This window comes from Calonectris borealis, chromosome 2 (assembly GCF_964195595.1).
Source record: "Calonectris borealis chromosome 2, bCalBor7.hap1.2, whole genome shotgun sequence".
NCBI classification, from domain to species: Eukaryota; Metazoa; Chordata; class Aves; order Procellariiformes; family Procellariidae; genus Calonectris; species Calonectris borealis.
In genome coordinates, this window is record NC_134313.1 from 84,119,873 (window position 1) to 84,136,784 (window position 16,912).

Below are 16,912 nucleotides of genomic sequence, written 5' to 3' on the forward strand. Positions count from 1 at the left end.
GAGAATTGCAATTCTTATGGATAGGCTACTCTCCTTAAAGAAACATTGCTTCCAGCTTTTGTAAATGATTCTGCAGCATTAATAATATGTATTTTAAGAGTTGCTTGTTTATTCTAGTGTTGAAAACTACTATTATGACAGTATTCTGAATTATAAAATCCTTTTACAGACTTTACTCCTATCCTTACTTAAAATTGTTGACAATGAAAGCAGAACTTGGTGGAAGCACAAAGAGAAAACGGATAGGCCTGATGCCTACTATCCAAACAGAGGTTTGAAATACATAGGACAGGTATAGATAGTTGGCTTACTAACTTCAAGTTAATTGCAAAAACGAAGGGGGGGGAGGGGTAGATGAAAGCATAAACTACAATAATAATGCAAACTATTTTCATATACGCTAACCACCAATATAAATACAATATAGATTAAAAAGAAGGAGCTACAACAAGGCACACTGGGATAACTAACAACAATTCAAAACAAACATGCAAATTATGCAGAAAATGGCAGATTTGCAGGGAAAGCTCTCTGGAGTTGCTTCTCTTGGTTCTTAATAATGCTTTCTTTTGCCAAGTTTAAAAGATATTGAAAGTATGAGCTGCAGTGCAGATAAAATGTATTGCTAGATGCTTTGATCCTGTGGTCCGCATGTGGTGCACTGACAAAGAAGCAGCCAAGCAAGAAGAGTGGATGGTACAGGTGAAGTTTGCTTCAAAACATTACAAACCCACTATTAAGCTTGCTCCACAGAAGAATACTTGGCAGTTTCTTGTAGGCCACAAGAAATCATGACACCTTTGTCAGTTCTACTACAGCCACACTTTTCTATTTTACAAGGAACACCAGGGACTATTTTGAACTCTTAGTCTGATTTTAGGCAACTAGAAGCGTCAGAAAGTCAGCTTGCTGACCTTCAGTGCGACAATCAGGTGCACGTGCTGCCTCTTCTTGTTCACGCCTCCCAACAACCACCAGCCCTGGTAACATCTGTCCCTCCTGTCCCTTCTCCCCAGAGCCCACTTGAGCAGCAGTGTCACCCACAGGCCAGAGGGTTGGAACCAGGGGCAGCAACAGAGACCCTGGTGAAGGGGGAGCGAGAAAGGAAGGAGGTACCATGTGCATTTGTATGTATGCAAAGACAGAGAGATTATGTCGTGCCCTTGTGGAAACAGAGATAAACATTAAACTTGCATTAGATCTGAAGCTGACAGACACATAACGATGCATACTCCAGACAAATTCATTTTTCAATGATCACATTTAAAGGCAAAAAGGAAAAAAAGAAGATATGTGAAGTGATGCAGATGATGAACATGGAGTGCATGACATCAGTCAATCAAGAACATAAAAAACTACTCCAGCATAATATTAGTGGAGTTACGTACAGTACCTTCATAAATGACGTAAACATGAACCCTACACTTCCTGCCAAAACAGCTTTTGGGACTCCTGTCAAGGTGCTCCTTTGGTGATATAAGCAGCCAACTCTCTCTGAACACCTTCAAAGGTTTCTGTGCACGATTTAGAAACAATAAAATTTTATGCTCCCATCATTTACACTGAGTTTGATATAAAGTACTACACTTCTATTCTAAAACTACTGTCAATAAGATTGAAGATGTTCAGAGAGAAAATGAATTACTCATATCCTTCTGACTACCCACTGCATCACTTCTAAAACTGAGCAAATGTGTAAACTGTTACTTAGTAGCTGCAAAAAAAACTCCAAAACGATGCCCTCCCGCCCCAGATGCTTCAACCCATCACAGTCACAAACTCTGGCCAGAAGAGTCAGTGGCATTACATTCTCTAAAAATGACTGATGGTGTCATGCTCTCATTTTGTATCTAGACATCTGTTCAAGCAAAGCCCCGTCACATTTCTCTCAGAAAGGTCAGTAGCTCTCATGTTACTGGTTTAAAGATCTCTTCGTGATGTGCTGGATTTTTTTTTAATTATGTGCACACAGTTTTATATGTATCTTCACGTAGATACGCTACTCAGAACGGCAGCAGTGACAAAGTACACCATGATGTGGTGGATCTGAAGGATTGCACCTACATAAACAAAGAGTTAGTAATTATAGAGCTTCTAAACCTTCTTGATTTCCCAGCTGTAACCACACACGCTTGAAACCTGTGCAGACTCTGTAATTTTAAGAGTAACTTAGAATGTATTAGTCAAGGTGGAAGAGCTGAAAGTTACATTCCCAAAGAGATGTAAATCAAAATATAGGTAATATGGCTATTTTTTGTCTTTTAAAAAGTAGTATCTAGAACTTATAGAATGATGCAGCTCTAAGGGATGTGGATATCTAAGGACAAACCTCATGGGCAACCAGGAGTTAAGTATGAAACTTGACCAAATGAAATAAAGTGTGTGAACTGTTAGCAAAATCCAATCAAGCAGGTTTACCTTTTCAGAGCTTTCACAGGTCTCTCCTGTGAGGAAAGGAATCACCACAGTGCAGAAGGCAGTGATTATAATGATGCAGTTACCCTTCTTTGAAACAAACATTTTATACCTGAAGACCTATGCCAAAAAAAACCATTTTAAGATTTGTCTTCTAAATTATTCAGGTACAGAGATAATGGATATAAAATAGTATTTAGATAAAAAAAGTTTGTGAAAAACATTTTAAATGTTTTTTCACACTTACATTTCAGGTGACCACATACTCAAAATAAAAATAACCAACCCTCTCTCTCTCCAAAATATAAAATAGTGTAAAAAGCACAATACAATTAAGTGTATTAAAGTACCAATGGCAAACCCTCTAAAATCTACTACTGAACTCTGTGGTAGAAAACAAGGCAATATTGATTAGCCTTACTGTAATACAATGTAACGAATATGTGAATGTTATGTGCACTACGTGGAAATACATAATAGCAAGTACCACTGAACTCACAGCATAGCATCTTAATGACCTACATGGCTAATTTAAAAGGTGATTATGTAGAATTGTGCTTTATCCTGTGCCACTTTTGGATCCTATGCAATCGTTAAGTATACTAAAATAATTATGTTTGTGTCATGTGGCTATGACCAAGTCAACAAGACTTGCAATTTAAATGAATCACTGGGGCACCATGTAAAATCCTGCTTGCTTCAAAGAGTTCCACAAAAGGTTGCTGTATCACTGAAAGAACGAGGAACGCGGGAAGCATGCACAAATACACTCTGTTCTCAAACTTTAGGGAGAATCTTCCTCTACAACCTTTTTGCTACAAACTCTACAAAGTTTTTCTAATAGAAATCTCTCCAGCTTGTAGCTATCCATATGCACTTTATTTCCCATTGCTAATCTATAGGCGCTGCACAGCTTTAGGCTTTCACCAGTATGTAATACCGTGGCAAACATCCTTTAACGGATCATGTCTGACATCCCTTCAATGTTAAGACCTGGTCACACTTCGAATCTCTAAGATTTACAAAGTTAGACAGACTTTGTTTTTAAATTGAAGCTGGAGAATGTAGTTATCAACCTTAAAGAGTAACTAACAACATTTCCCAATCCAAAAATCTCCTTTAATTATCAACTCTCCTGTAGTTCAAATACATCATTTCTAAGAACTAAATGAATTCTGTTAATACTGTGCAACATTGCTTCTCAAGCTTTTGAAGTGTTCTCTTTCTGACCTCATCTATCTTCATCTGACACTTCAGTTTTGTGCTTTTTATTAAGTGAGTCAGTCCAATTTGCTGTTACCGTTTTTTTCAGGGGAAGGTGTGCAATAAAAAGCTGAAAAAAGATCTCACTTCACAGCTTTCAGTAACATGCATGACCCTTTTATTTCTTGACCATGAATATTTTTTGGTAATATTACTGTACAAGAAATATGTTTAAATCATCAGCATTTGATGAGGCTGGATGTGTTTTTCTCAATGAGCTGCACAGCAGACTGGTCAGGACATGTGACTTTCAACAAAACATAATATACGCAACATTTCATACCTGACTCTATACGATTCTTGCACAGTATGTTAAACTAAAGTCATAATGGTATTTTCTTCTCTTCAACTGACATGGGAACATTTTACCACTGGTGTGCTGCTAAACAGTACCAATCCCATAAATGAAGGTGGGTTTTTTCCTTACATTACTAGTCAAGAACAAACTTTTCTGAAAGTGAGAGCAATCCTGTTGTTATAAAAATACACTCAAGTGTTCTGCAAAGGAATAAGGGAACTCATCTTGTCCTACAGGTTGCTTAAAAAAAAGACCCATTACTACCAGGATTTTATTTTGAAGGAGATGTGTTCATCTCTTCTATTCAAGTATAACATCAGTCACCTTATAAAGTCTCTGTAAGGAGCTGTATTGTCTTTCTTTAGCTGATCAGATACAAACTGGTTAACTCCAACTTTTTTGAAGGTGATTCCAGTACACAAGATCCTCAACACAGCAGATTGTACTAAATGTTGTCGCTTTTTGCTGAACGTCCAGCTACAACAAACAAAATATATTCCAACTAAATTTGGGGCATTACATTGTCCAACTCCTCTAGCAGACTCTTCTCAGCAAACTGATAGGTCAGGTCTCACGGGAAACCCTTCCTTTGACCCGTGCTACTCTTGTCCAGCTCTCCTGAGAAGAGCAACAGCTACTCCAGTTTGAGGTCATTCAAAATGTGAAATGTGATCTGATAGTCAAGTGCTATTAATCCAAACTCATGACTTAGTCAATAGGCGCAGATTTTTTAAACGTCTCTTTGCTTGAAAATTGAGTCTTTCAGTGTCACATAGATACTATTATAGAGTTGCTTTCTGTTTAGCAAAGATTATAACGCTATTACCGCGTGCTGTTGTTTTTTACCAAGACAGTACAAGGGCTGGGATCTTCCAGGTCAACTTTCCACTTGTAATAGAAACTGGTGATGCAAAAGAGACATTTTTATTGTGCTTTTTTTGTTCAGAAAAGTAAGGAAGTCTTGTTTCTATCAACAGGAGCGTAAAGTTCTGTTTGCAGAACTTTAAACAGCTCTGCCCAACTGTTGAAAGCAATTCTTTCACATTTATTTTTCTCCTGCAAAGACATCTCTTTTAACCCTTTTTCACAAACTCAATTAATTTTCCTCCTTCAGCCTCCACATTCTTCAGCTGGGATACTCCTAGTTCAAGGCCTCTCAAAGTCAAACAGCTAGGAAAGATGAGCTGAGCATTCCTTGAGTTGCAGAGCAGCTGCACAAAAAAGGAAAATTGGATTTTCAAGTGCCAGACAAAGAATACTTTTAACCTGCAAAAACATGAGAATAACTTTTCGTGTAATATTACAAGGCGACTTTAACTCTTTCTGTGCGGAAATTCATTCTGACTCCTTTCAATGGGTTTTAATGTGTTTTGTATGCACAGGTGATCATTTATTTTGATGCATTACTGCATTACTGAGAGTTCCTGGCATGAGCTAACCACTTGTTGCCTACATTTATGCACTGAATTTAATCATAAAAGGAAATAAAATACTTTCCACTTTAATACTAGCAGCAGAAACAAATATTCTTATATAATTACAAATCAACATGCTTTGAATAATTAAATAGCATGCAGATTTGAATTCAAACTGGATCTCCATTTTTCTAAATCCAGGCACATACTAAGAAAGGTCAGGTACTAAAGATTGCAGTTCAAAAACAACGGGTTCAAAACAAGGTAGCTTTCTCTCCCATTTTTATTCAAGTCGTAAAAGGTTCCTGGCTAACAGTTTTGTGCATCATCCTTTTCAAGAATAAGCAGATGATGGCGATCAGAACATTTTATCAGACATTGTTCTGATAGAGGAAGTTACACGTCAGTATCTCTTTGAAGCACCTACAGCCAGGTGCTTCGGCCACTTCAGGACCAATTATTCAATTTTTTTTAAAAAAAATAAATTATACCACCTTACATCAAAACTATAGGGGACCTGATGATAAAGAATTACTGGGGGGAAATATCATCCTTATGCTAAACTGTTTTCAATCTTTGACCTTTGACCACATCTTTCCTCACCGTTCTTGATCTGCTACCACCCAGGATCATATAACAAAACAGAACAGAAGATATGAGCGGGTACCTAACCTTCACAACTCTTAGCTTTTTTACTAGCCTCACTAAGAAGTATTTGTGCATACGTTCCTTTGTTTACTATATATTTAAATTCACGTATGACTAACAGACTATTGACCAATGCCACATCTTTAACTATGATGTTATAATGTTCATGAAATACACTTGTGACGCAATATTACGTATTTTCTGAAGTAGGACATGAACTCGAGAGGGGAGAGGATGAAAGAAGTATTTGGCTGCACCTGAGAAGGAGCTACAAGGAGTGCAGTGCGCTGAAACCAATCAGCGAACAAAGCTCATTCTACAGCTTCTACAAAAATACCACTGCCCTCTTTTCTTAAGTATATAAAGCAGTAGCTTTGATTCAGTGTGCTCCCAAAATTACCCCATTATCTGTGCATTTACATTACTATATCTTCTTTTGCTGTTCTAAAATGAATTGCTCCAGTACAGTTCCCATATTGCTTCAGTACAGTTCCCATAGCTCCTCCTTCTATTCCTTCCTGTTTAACTTGGACCAAAATATTCTGATCTCCACCAAATCTCATTAGCACTTCTGTAGGAACGTTCTCCAGTTATATCCTGTTTATTACCACCAAGGCAAAAAGGCAAATTAATTCCAGAAAAAACTTGGAACCTTTTTGCTCAATAGCAAAAACACCAAAGGATGAGGAACTAGCATCAGGGCCAGTTAATTTAATCATAGTTTCAGAAATTATAAATGGGGAGAGCAGGCCCTATTATCATGCTTTTTCAGGTTACTGCTTTAGAAACGTTCATCCTTTTTGTTAAAAAAAAACAAACCAAAACAACTTTGATTCATAAAAAAAAGAAGTCTTAGAGGCTTAGGCCTTGTATTACTTCTATTTAACTGCCAAGGCTTGTTACACGTCTTTATAGAGGAAGAATTGTGAACAAAGGAAGTTAGATATTACAAAGCTTGTATGTTTTGCATACCAGTTGCATCCTTTTACATATTGGTAAACACCGCTGCTTTTTTTTTTTCCCCCAAATCAGAATTTTGAAATAATTTTTTTTTTCAAAATTATTTTTCTTCTCAGCTGGTAAGATTTTCTCCCATTTTGATTAAAAGAAAAAACCCAACACAACACATTTTCAAGGAAGGACATGATGCATATCCTTTATAAAATTGATTCAAAAGAAAAGAAGAAAGGTGATTATGATCCGAAACCTCTTTTTTTTAATGTGTCATGCATATTGCTGTTTTCCTGTATTGAAAAATATACAATTTAACAAATTGGAGATCCAGCTAAACATTTTTTCATAAATAGCAATCAACACTTTGGTGGATATCAGTAATGAGTCAACATTTCCTTAAAAGAAAAGAAAAAAATGCTACCTACTACTACAATTACTTTTAATCTATGTCATATATAGGGCACAACTTAGATCCCCGCAAACGGAAATGCGTAGGTGACCCCACCCTCGCAGAGACCCAATTATGCCACTGGGGATCCATTCACCCACACTCATTCAACTAGGTGACCATGCCTGAATATACTGATCTACAACAGACAACCAGAAATGTCTTTCGTATTTCATCCATCTTACAACAACACATTCACATACATATTGGAAAAACAGCCACATAAATGTTCAAATTTAAATCTAACTAGAAGAAATCAAATCCAAAGCCATAATGAAATACTCACTTCTGATTCTTGTAATTTCTTAAATTAGCCTCTATATTCTGGCATTTTGTTAACTAACTTCTAAAAAAAAAAAAAAGAGTCTATTTCCACATACATGACAATTTTTTTTTGCAATATCAAATATTTCATTAACACCATTTTAGAGCCAACATTTTGATTAGCATCAAGACAGTAAAAATTGCAACTATGGAAAGACCATGTGGACTTTCAGAAACCTAGATTATAAACTCTGTCATAGCCAAACATCAATAACATCTACTTTTAAAATACCTATTTTAAAATCTGTCTATTTAGCTAAATTTAATTAATGCATTTATTTCATAAGAATGTGCTGGATTATATTTGAGAAAATAGTATTTGTTAAATTGTTATTAAGTTTTAGATCCAACTACTTTCTTCTTGTCCTAACTGTTGGTTTTATAAGCTAATTAAGATAGAAGTTAAACTTCAGAAAGACAGGCATACCTCAAAGGGACACAGTGCCCTATCTCATAGTAATGAGTTATGGTTCTGTCAGTAACACGGCTCCGACTAAACTATTTGTGTCTCTGACATTTTGAGGCTTGTAAGTTGTCCCATGGTTGGGAAAAGTGACTAGGTAGAAACCACCCGGTATTTTCTTCCCTTCAGTGTTAGTTTAAGAAATACATAAGAGCTGTACAATTTAACCTCTGTGCAGACATTAAGATCTAATACTCCTCTCTAAGAAGCCTTAGGTTAGCATTAGAGGCAAAACCCTCAAGAATTAGATGATCTGTCACAACGTAGAGAAAACTGATCTTAGGCTGAGAACTCAGGAGTGCACACAGATTAATTACACAAAGCCTCGGTCCGTACTGCACTGCACAAGAAGGCCATCAGAATCAACGTACAGTACCTTTCATCTTGTCCCAGATCCTCACTGTCTGGCATTTCAGATGTAAAAAGGAATTATCTCTCTCTCTCTACCAATCTAGATAATCCAGGCAACGATCTTCTAGTCTGTTTTGTGTGTTAGAAGCGACAACCAGGGCACCTGTCCTGTTTGTTGCCGAGAAGAGCGCTCCTTGCTCAGAGGGCAAATGTTTACAAGACATCCTAAGTGCCTGCTGGTCTTGAATGAAGTTCAGAGTGTTCGGCTTTGATTGGCCAAGGCTATAAATAAACAAGTCATGACTCACCTCACACACTATGACAGGGTGTTTAGTAGCAAGCACAGCCAAAAGCAAAACATTTTTTTTTTCTTCTGGTCATGTGAGGGAGAATCACCACCCAGTTAGTACATTTTATTTTTCTGCTTCCACTGGAAATCTTCCTCAGCATCTCCCATTTTTCTCAGGTGTAAGTGAGCAGCAACCAAAATGACAGGAGGCTAAATGACACAAGCTTTAAAATAACACACTTAATATAAAAGCAAAGAGCTTACTGCAGCTGTAAAAATATCCTTTTTTTCCTCCCCACAAAGTGTCAGTCACAAGCTTTCAGGAGAAGCAAAATTCTTCTCCATTGACTAAATTCACAGATGAAATAAAAACTTAGCAATTCTTTTAAAATAAGGAATAGGAAAATGAGTTTTCAATAAAGATGAATTGCATTGTTTTTAAGTTCTGCTTGTGTCAGATAAGCTTGGAATCAGTCTCAGCTGCCACAGGGATACCAGCAATTGTACTGGAAGAGTCCTCAAAATGAAAGTATGCCAACAAGAGGAGGTTTTCTGCCAAAATACTTCTAACGCCTCTGTGAACAACCTAAAGTGAATTGACAAATTGACAAATTGACAAATTCACTTTCCTCATATCGCTTTTTGCTGTGTGCATGACAGGGATTCTGTCACTCCAGCTACACCAGCTACGTCTCTATTAATTTTCAACACCCCAGCAACCTTATCTGTGCTGCTGAAGCTTTGTCGCGCAGCCCAAGACTCCAAGGATCACATATGTAGGTTGTTCAGCACATTGCTCAGCACTGCTCCTTCACGTGGCTTCCTTCTTCCATTAAACAGCTTGACCTATTGTTCTTACTATTTTCAAACAAGTATTACATCCAGAGATCTTCACATAGAAATCTTTTTTTCTAGGAGGGAACCCAGCAAGATTTAGACCTGCCTCTCCTGCATCACATAGTAGGAATTGTCCCAGGGATGTCCCATCTTAAAAATAAATTAAAAAAAAAAAATCAACAAAGCTGGAACAAAAGGTATGTCAGATTAAAAACCAGCCAGCTCATATCTTTTATTTGTTAAGCTGTATTTGGTGCATTGTGGGTAATGCATCATGTGCCAGAAAGCTGCTTAACATTCAAAACTACAAAGGATTCTACCCTTTCTTCTCATTTTAATATGAAATGCTTCAGAATGACTAGTAAGATCCAGGTAAAAATTGCAAAAATTCCCCAAACCATATAATCATAGATCTATTACTTTAAATTGCATGATTTATATTTACTATGTAAGTATCTGGATTAACAAAATGACCTCAAGAAATGGTGAGAAAACAAAACTAAATGGGAATGCTGCCTATCTGTGAATGACAACTTCCTTAACTCTTCTCCCAACATTCCAGTTAGTTCCTTTTTCCTTTTCTTAATCTCATCCAATCTCCCGTATTCATACCTTTCCTCAATCTTTCACAAGACATGTTCCTCCTGAAGCAGTTTAATGATACTGGACTTTTAAAAGAAAGGAGGGAGGAAAAAAAACAGGAATAAAGTCCTATGTCTAAATTATGCAAGGCAATATATAAATATATATTAATAAATATTCTGCCGTACTCAACAGATGTTCCATGGTCACCTATACCTGCATATTCCAGTATCTCTTCTTTCTTCTTTTCTTTTTCTACTTCTGATAGTTATAGCTGAAATAATTAGAGCTGAATTTCCTTCAAGCTTACCCTGAAACAACAGAGCTGCTAAATTCAAAAATCTTAATTAAAAAAATGGTTTTGTGTGACAGCTTCATTTTCAGATTAAAATTCTGAAGTCCTCTAATTAGGAAAAGAATCAAAATAAATAACTAAAATCTGCAAACACACAAAAGTATCATTCAAAATTTAAATGTAGCATCAAAAATGAAAGCAAGCAAAACTAAACCCCTTGTGCAACTTGAGTTGCTTTTGTTTGTCTACATGCATTATAATATAGTCTTACATAACCACATGCATTTACTATGTAAAATTGCCTTTTTAAAAATATTCCTTTTTAATGATACTTAAATGATCATTAATGAGCATTTGATGGTCACACTCAGGAGCTGAAAGCTTTCAGTATCGCGTCTATCCCTGTATTTCAGTCTTGGAAGTCGATGTACTCCAAACTCTTCAAGTACAACTTTGGAATGTTCATTTCTTTGTCGCAGTGTGCATACAGTGCTCACTGGTACAGCAGAAAAATGATTCACTGTTTACTTTTACAATTCTCTTCCCCAGCCCTCAATGAGGTAAGGAGGATCATATCACCTCATTTACTTATTGATAAGCAAGTCCTGGAAAGATTAGGTTCAAAAGTGTCTACTAAATGAGTACCTAACTGAAATGTCAAGGACCTGTTAACGTGGAAGTAGAGCATTTATAAGACACTTCAATACTCAAAAACTAGTTTCTACTGATATCAGTGCTCATCATTTTTGCAAATCAGACTTCAGAACGGCATGAGCACACAATTAGCAGAACCGCAATCACACTAAAGTATTTTGCTTAGTATCACAAAGACGACTATCTAGAAAATTCATCTCAATTTTTTGATCAGTCTGAATTCTCTGCACCCGAGAGAATTATCGACCCATCTGGAGGTTTCCAGCAGATCTGGCTCCAGACTATTTCACAGTCGCACAATTATCAGCCCATCTGGGGCCAAGTACACTTGGGTGGAACAGCAGCAGGTAAGCAAAAGTACTTCTGGCATCTCCTACTGTGTCCAAAAGCGCAACCTAGGGAAAAATGCATTGCTGCCTCCTCCAAATAGTCTTCCAGACTCCAGCTTATGGCTTATGGGTTTCCTGAACCAGCAGTGATGTCTGTATTTTTAGCTCTGAGTGGATTTTCATCCTGTGATAGCATCTATAACATCTTGTGGCAAGGACTTCTGCAGCTTAACTACATACTGTTTGGAAACAAAAAAACTCCAACCAAACCCCACCCAATTTTGTTTGCTCTGATCTAGCCACTTCAACTGATTTCTAAGAAGTCTTATACCGGAATAGGTAGATTTCAGTTATCTCTCTTCAGCTTTTCCCAGCTATTTATCATTTTTAGAGACCATTATCATATTCTTTTTGATGGGCCTGCAGAATTCAAAGGTGGAGCTGCCTAGAAAAGAGTTCGTCTGGTATTAGAATTCCTAAAAACCAGTTTTAAGCTTTTTCAACCTGGAAAACTCAAAGCAACTAGAGATGACAGAACTGAGGAAGGAAAAGCTCTTTCCCTATCCGTGTTATTTTTCAGGGAGGTTCTTACTTCCTTGCTTAGTTGCAGCTAACGCTACAACCTTCTAAATTGCAGGGGACTTTGGTCAGTCCTCTCTGCCCCTTATAACTTCCTTCTTGCCATCTCTGAGGCCTCACCTCACATGACTAATCCTGCTTTTCTCAGCAACCTCTTTGCTTGAGCTGCCATCTCCCAGCCTTGCTATGTCTCTCTCACTTCTCACATCCAGCATTTTCTGAAATTTTCCCTCCCCTTGGCTCTGTTGGTTCCTCAAAAGAAGGAACAACCCCTTCCCCCTAGTCCCGTTATTTCTGAAAGGAACGTGAAAGCACTTGACTTTGTAATCAAAACGAAAAAGATACTATTGATCATGTTCTGCTCTTGGTCAGCTCATTCAGCTTTAAAAGGCCTATTTTGCTCACTTGTTTTATGCATGTAAGCTGCTGCACACCCTGAAACATCCTCGCTGTTCGTTTCCAAACTCTTCCTACATTTACTATAATGTTTTAAGGTGGGAGAGACCAGAAATGTACACCATCATTCCTGATGAGGGCATACTATCGATTTACACATTTTGACCATTTTTGAGAGTTGCTCCTCATACTCTGTTGGCCCTTGTTACCACAGGTTTTCCAGAGTACGTGGTCTTCTTTATTTTATTTGGGTAACTTTAAGAATCAATCCTTCTTACTTCTGTTCATCTCCGCTACTCTGTTCTTCAACTAGAGAGACCTCCTCTAGACCTTTCTCAAAACTTCCTTGATAGCTGGTAAGTAACGGCTGTCTTTACCATCAGGTATTAAGATACCCCAAAAGATGTGCTGGCACACAGATCAGAACCCTGACATATTGCTTGATCAGGGAATCTTAGCAGTTTTGCTCTTGCTGAGTACAGATTTGGACTGAACATGTATCATAATGATCAATTAAATGGTCTTCCCCCAAACAGTATAGGCATCTATGTGAAATTTTCCTTTTACAGGCAGGTACCAAAGACTTCAGAAGAAGTCATCAGGAACAGAAGAAAAATAAAAGCTACATTCTTGCCAGAGACAAGGAAGTAGCCTTACTGAGTAGCTGAGAGGATCAGAAATTGTGTCGTATGCACTGTTTTACATACTCCGATACTGAAGATGCTCAATGGCTTTAGCAGGCAGGTGAAAGGCAGCGTGCTGTCCACGTGGAGTGCAAGGGGGATGAGCTGGCATTGCGTGGCAGATGGTGTACCCCACCCAGTCTGCAAGCTTTCAAAGATTTTAATTAGTCAGCCTGTGGAATGCTTTAGCTGGTCGACCAGCTCCAGAACTAGCCACAATCACTGCCACTTTCTATGTCTCTCCTCATCTGAAAGGAGAGTAAGACAGTGCTTTCAACATATGACCCCGGTTCTAATTATTCAGCTACGAACGAGTCTCATTTCTAATAATGTGGATGAAAAAAATAATGAGCATCATACCGTACACTTAAAGACATCCTAAAAAACCTCAACTGACTCACAGCAAAAAATCACACTCCAAAAAGAACATCTAGTTTAGTTCATATTTCCAGAAGGAATGGGAAGTCTAGCATTTTATTTTTTGTAGATGGTTTATGCCGATATTATTTTCAGCAAGAGCGTGTGTTTAAAAATTACCATCATTATCAAAGGCACATTTAGGATTAAAACTAATTTGAAATGCATGTTTCTGCTACTGAAAAAATTCATATTAATAACATACATGAAGTCCCTTAAAACAGAATATTTCCTCCCCGCCTTTTTCAATATAGAAAAGTGAATATATTGGTCACATTGGTCTGTGTGTGTGCAGGCATGTGTACATTTACTTATTTATAAGCACACCTACATGAAAGTATACGTTTTAATGTATTTCATCAATTTGAAATGCACACCTGATTTTCCCATATTTTCAACATCCAAATTTTTTGAATATCTGTCCCAACTCTTTCTGACTACGTAAAGCTGACTTCAAAATTGCAAATGCTTATTATATTTACTTAACATTGAGATCTCTTCATACACTGTAAGATAACACAGGAGACTTGTTTTAGAAGAGAGGAAGCCTTTCATACAAGCGTAAATGAAAAATCATGAAGACAGACCTGCTGACATGCTCAGTTCTTTGCTGGAGTATTATAGCAGGTATAACCTCAACCCGGTAAGCAGAGTGCTAAAAAAACTTAAGGCACCTATTACATGCAAAACATAGTTTTGTATTTATATGTACCTAGGACTAGGAACAAAATAAATCGGGGCGGGGGGGGGTGGTGGAAATCTTTCAACAGTTGAAGACCAACAAAAGCAAACAAAGTAAGTGGTCAGGAAAATTTTTCTCTCTTCATGGAATCCTGCATATTATGCAGGACTCTTCTTTGTACCTGGATGAAATAACTAATTGTTAAAACATTTTTTAAATCACAAGCTGCACAGGAAAAAAAACAGCATTCAGGTTTGACATAAAAGAAGTTATGCAACATTCAAAAAGCTAAACAAGATATTGCATGCAAGAAATATTTACTCAGCAGAACAAAGCACATGAATATGTATTTTTAAAGAATCATAAAAAATTGAGTATGAAAGCAACATTGACTACCAACAGACACCAAAACCTGATTTGTATCAGCAACAATGAATTGTCACTGTGAGGTATTAGTGTTTCATCATAAAGCACACATAATAATGCGCCACGGTGCATGAGAGTATTTCCAAGTTTTCGAACACAGGCAGAAAGAAGAATTAAAGGAAGTAAGAAGACACTTAAACTGCGGTTTAGAAAGCAAATGACTACATTTTAGTCACATGAAGATAGCAAATCTTCCTCTGGTACAAATATGATAGATCATGCTGGATTTGTGTGACAAACAGAGAAGAGCTGGAGACAGGGCGGTAGAAGATCTTACCACTAAGGGTGAAAATCTCAACTCTGGGACTTTTTGGCCATGGGATCTCGTTAAACAGCTATAAAAGAAACAGATTTTGGAGGGGAAAAAAAACACATAATACATCACCTAGCAATGATCTGAGCAATTTCTAAAGATGATAACTGAATGTTTTTCCAAATTTTTCAAGAGACTCTTTACATACTGTTTCATTAAATTATTTTGTTTAGTATACCACATTTCCTATTTACCCTAAGACCTACAAAGGTACTTATGTACTAGTTCATCTATAATCATGACCTGTAACTCAGTAAAGTCACATTAAGATGCAATTTTTTGTCCTTTTGTCCTTTGATTTTGAAACCTGCCCCTCCATCTGTCTCTTTTGGTTTGTAGCAGTCTGAATCTGTTTCTTCTCAGCAATTGGTTTCTTCCCCCACTGAAAAGAGAGGAACTATATGAAAGGCAGACCAAATAGCAAGATAGCTACACAATGAAATCAGCTTGCATTGAACAAATTGCTCAAAAGATTAAAAATACTTAAGAACGCATGAAGAATTGAAAATATTTTTCAGAAGTGTTGACACAAAGAGTTAAAGCACAAACCTGAGAAGTTTATTGTGTTTTCTAATATAAGTATTAAACACACCACAGAACAACACAAGAAAAACAGATTGCCAGCAAGCTACCAAGAAAAGGAGAATATTTAGAAGACATTTCTATACGTAATTCAATTAACATAAGAAGTCACTCAGCTACGTAAAATCTCTAAGATTATTAGGACACTCAGAGCCACGTACCGACAATGCCTATGTCTAAAAGATTTTGCTGGTATGCTCACAGTTTACTAAGACAACCCACCATCACTTTGATGCTGCTATCATCCTATGAAGAAGAGGATATGAGCCAGCTTTCCACCTAATCATGTAATTTATTCTTCTGTGCAATGTAAGAAAATCTCACCGGAGAGTGGTTAGTGCAATTGCAAGCCACAACTAGATCGAAGTCCAGGTCACTAGTCCTGAATTAGACTTTACAAGCTTAGGGATGAATAACTGCAGGACTTCAAGTACATTATAATGGAAGCATAGCATGTAGTTATATATTATTAATAATTTTCATTGGCATCAGCCCTATTCTTATGTCCCAGCTCAGAGAGCCAAAGTTCTTGATTAATATTCAGAATTGCTAGCCAAACGTTTTCATACTAAATATAACTTCATCTTGATTCCTTCAGGGCCACAGCCTTTTTCAATGCCTATATAATGAAAGTGAGACAGATTACCGAATTACACTGTTAACTTTTCTCATCAACTCACTATCTATTTGTTGGTTTATTATGTGCCACGAGATAAAGTCTCTAGTGTTTAATACGCCTGGTAAAATCTCAATAACATTCTCTCCCTTTAAAAAGAGCTTTTTTCATTAGAATTATCCTTATTCAGTCTCACTGAATGCAACTGTGTTGTGCAACTGTGACATAAAAAATATCAGATTGTCACTAATGCGACTTAGTTTCAAGGCCATATTTTTATCTGATGGAGCAATTGGTAATTTGTATGCTATCTGTCACTTACTTTCCAACTTCAACACATGTAACAGCACATTAGCAAATCTGATATAATGAAAGCAATGAAATGTAAATTTATATAAGCAAAGTTTAAAGTATTTACAAACTAAAACAGATCAGGGAAAATAATATCAGAGTGCATGCTATTTTAGAAGGCACATACTTGTATATGCAGATCAACCAGCTTGTTTAAAAAAAAAAAAAAAAGGCAAAAATGTAGGAACACCTCACCACAATTCATGTTACCGTTTAATCTCACATTATAGCTCTACCAGTTGGAGAGAGAAACCAGACATATAACCTTGTTAAATGCTAACATCAAAACTTAAAAAAAATAC

The 16,912-nt window shown here is 36.9% G+C and overlaps 1 protein-coding gene across 2 annotated transcripts in view; it reads right to left on the reverse strand.

Annotated features, from left to right (window-relative positions):
- Window positions 1-16,912, reverse strand: part of RETREG1 (reticulophagy regulator 1) — a 68,509-nt gene that overhangs the window by 17,114 nt on the left and 34,483 nt on the right. The window contains exon 1 of one of the 2 annotated variants that reach the window (XM_075142489.1): window positions 8,605-8,768. The exons of the other annotated variant lie outside the window; for it this stretch is intronic. Coding sequence (XP_074998590.1) covers window positions 8,605-8,639 — 35 coding nt within the window. The 5' untranslated portion in view covers window positions 8,640-8,768. Of the gene's footprint in view, window positions 1-8,604; window positions 8,769-16,912 lie in introns of those variants that run through there. 2 annotated transcript variants of the gene reach the window in all.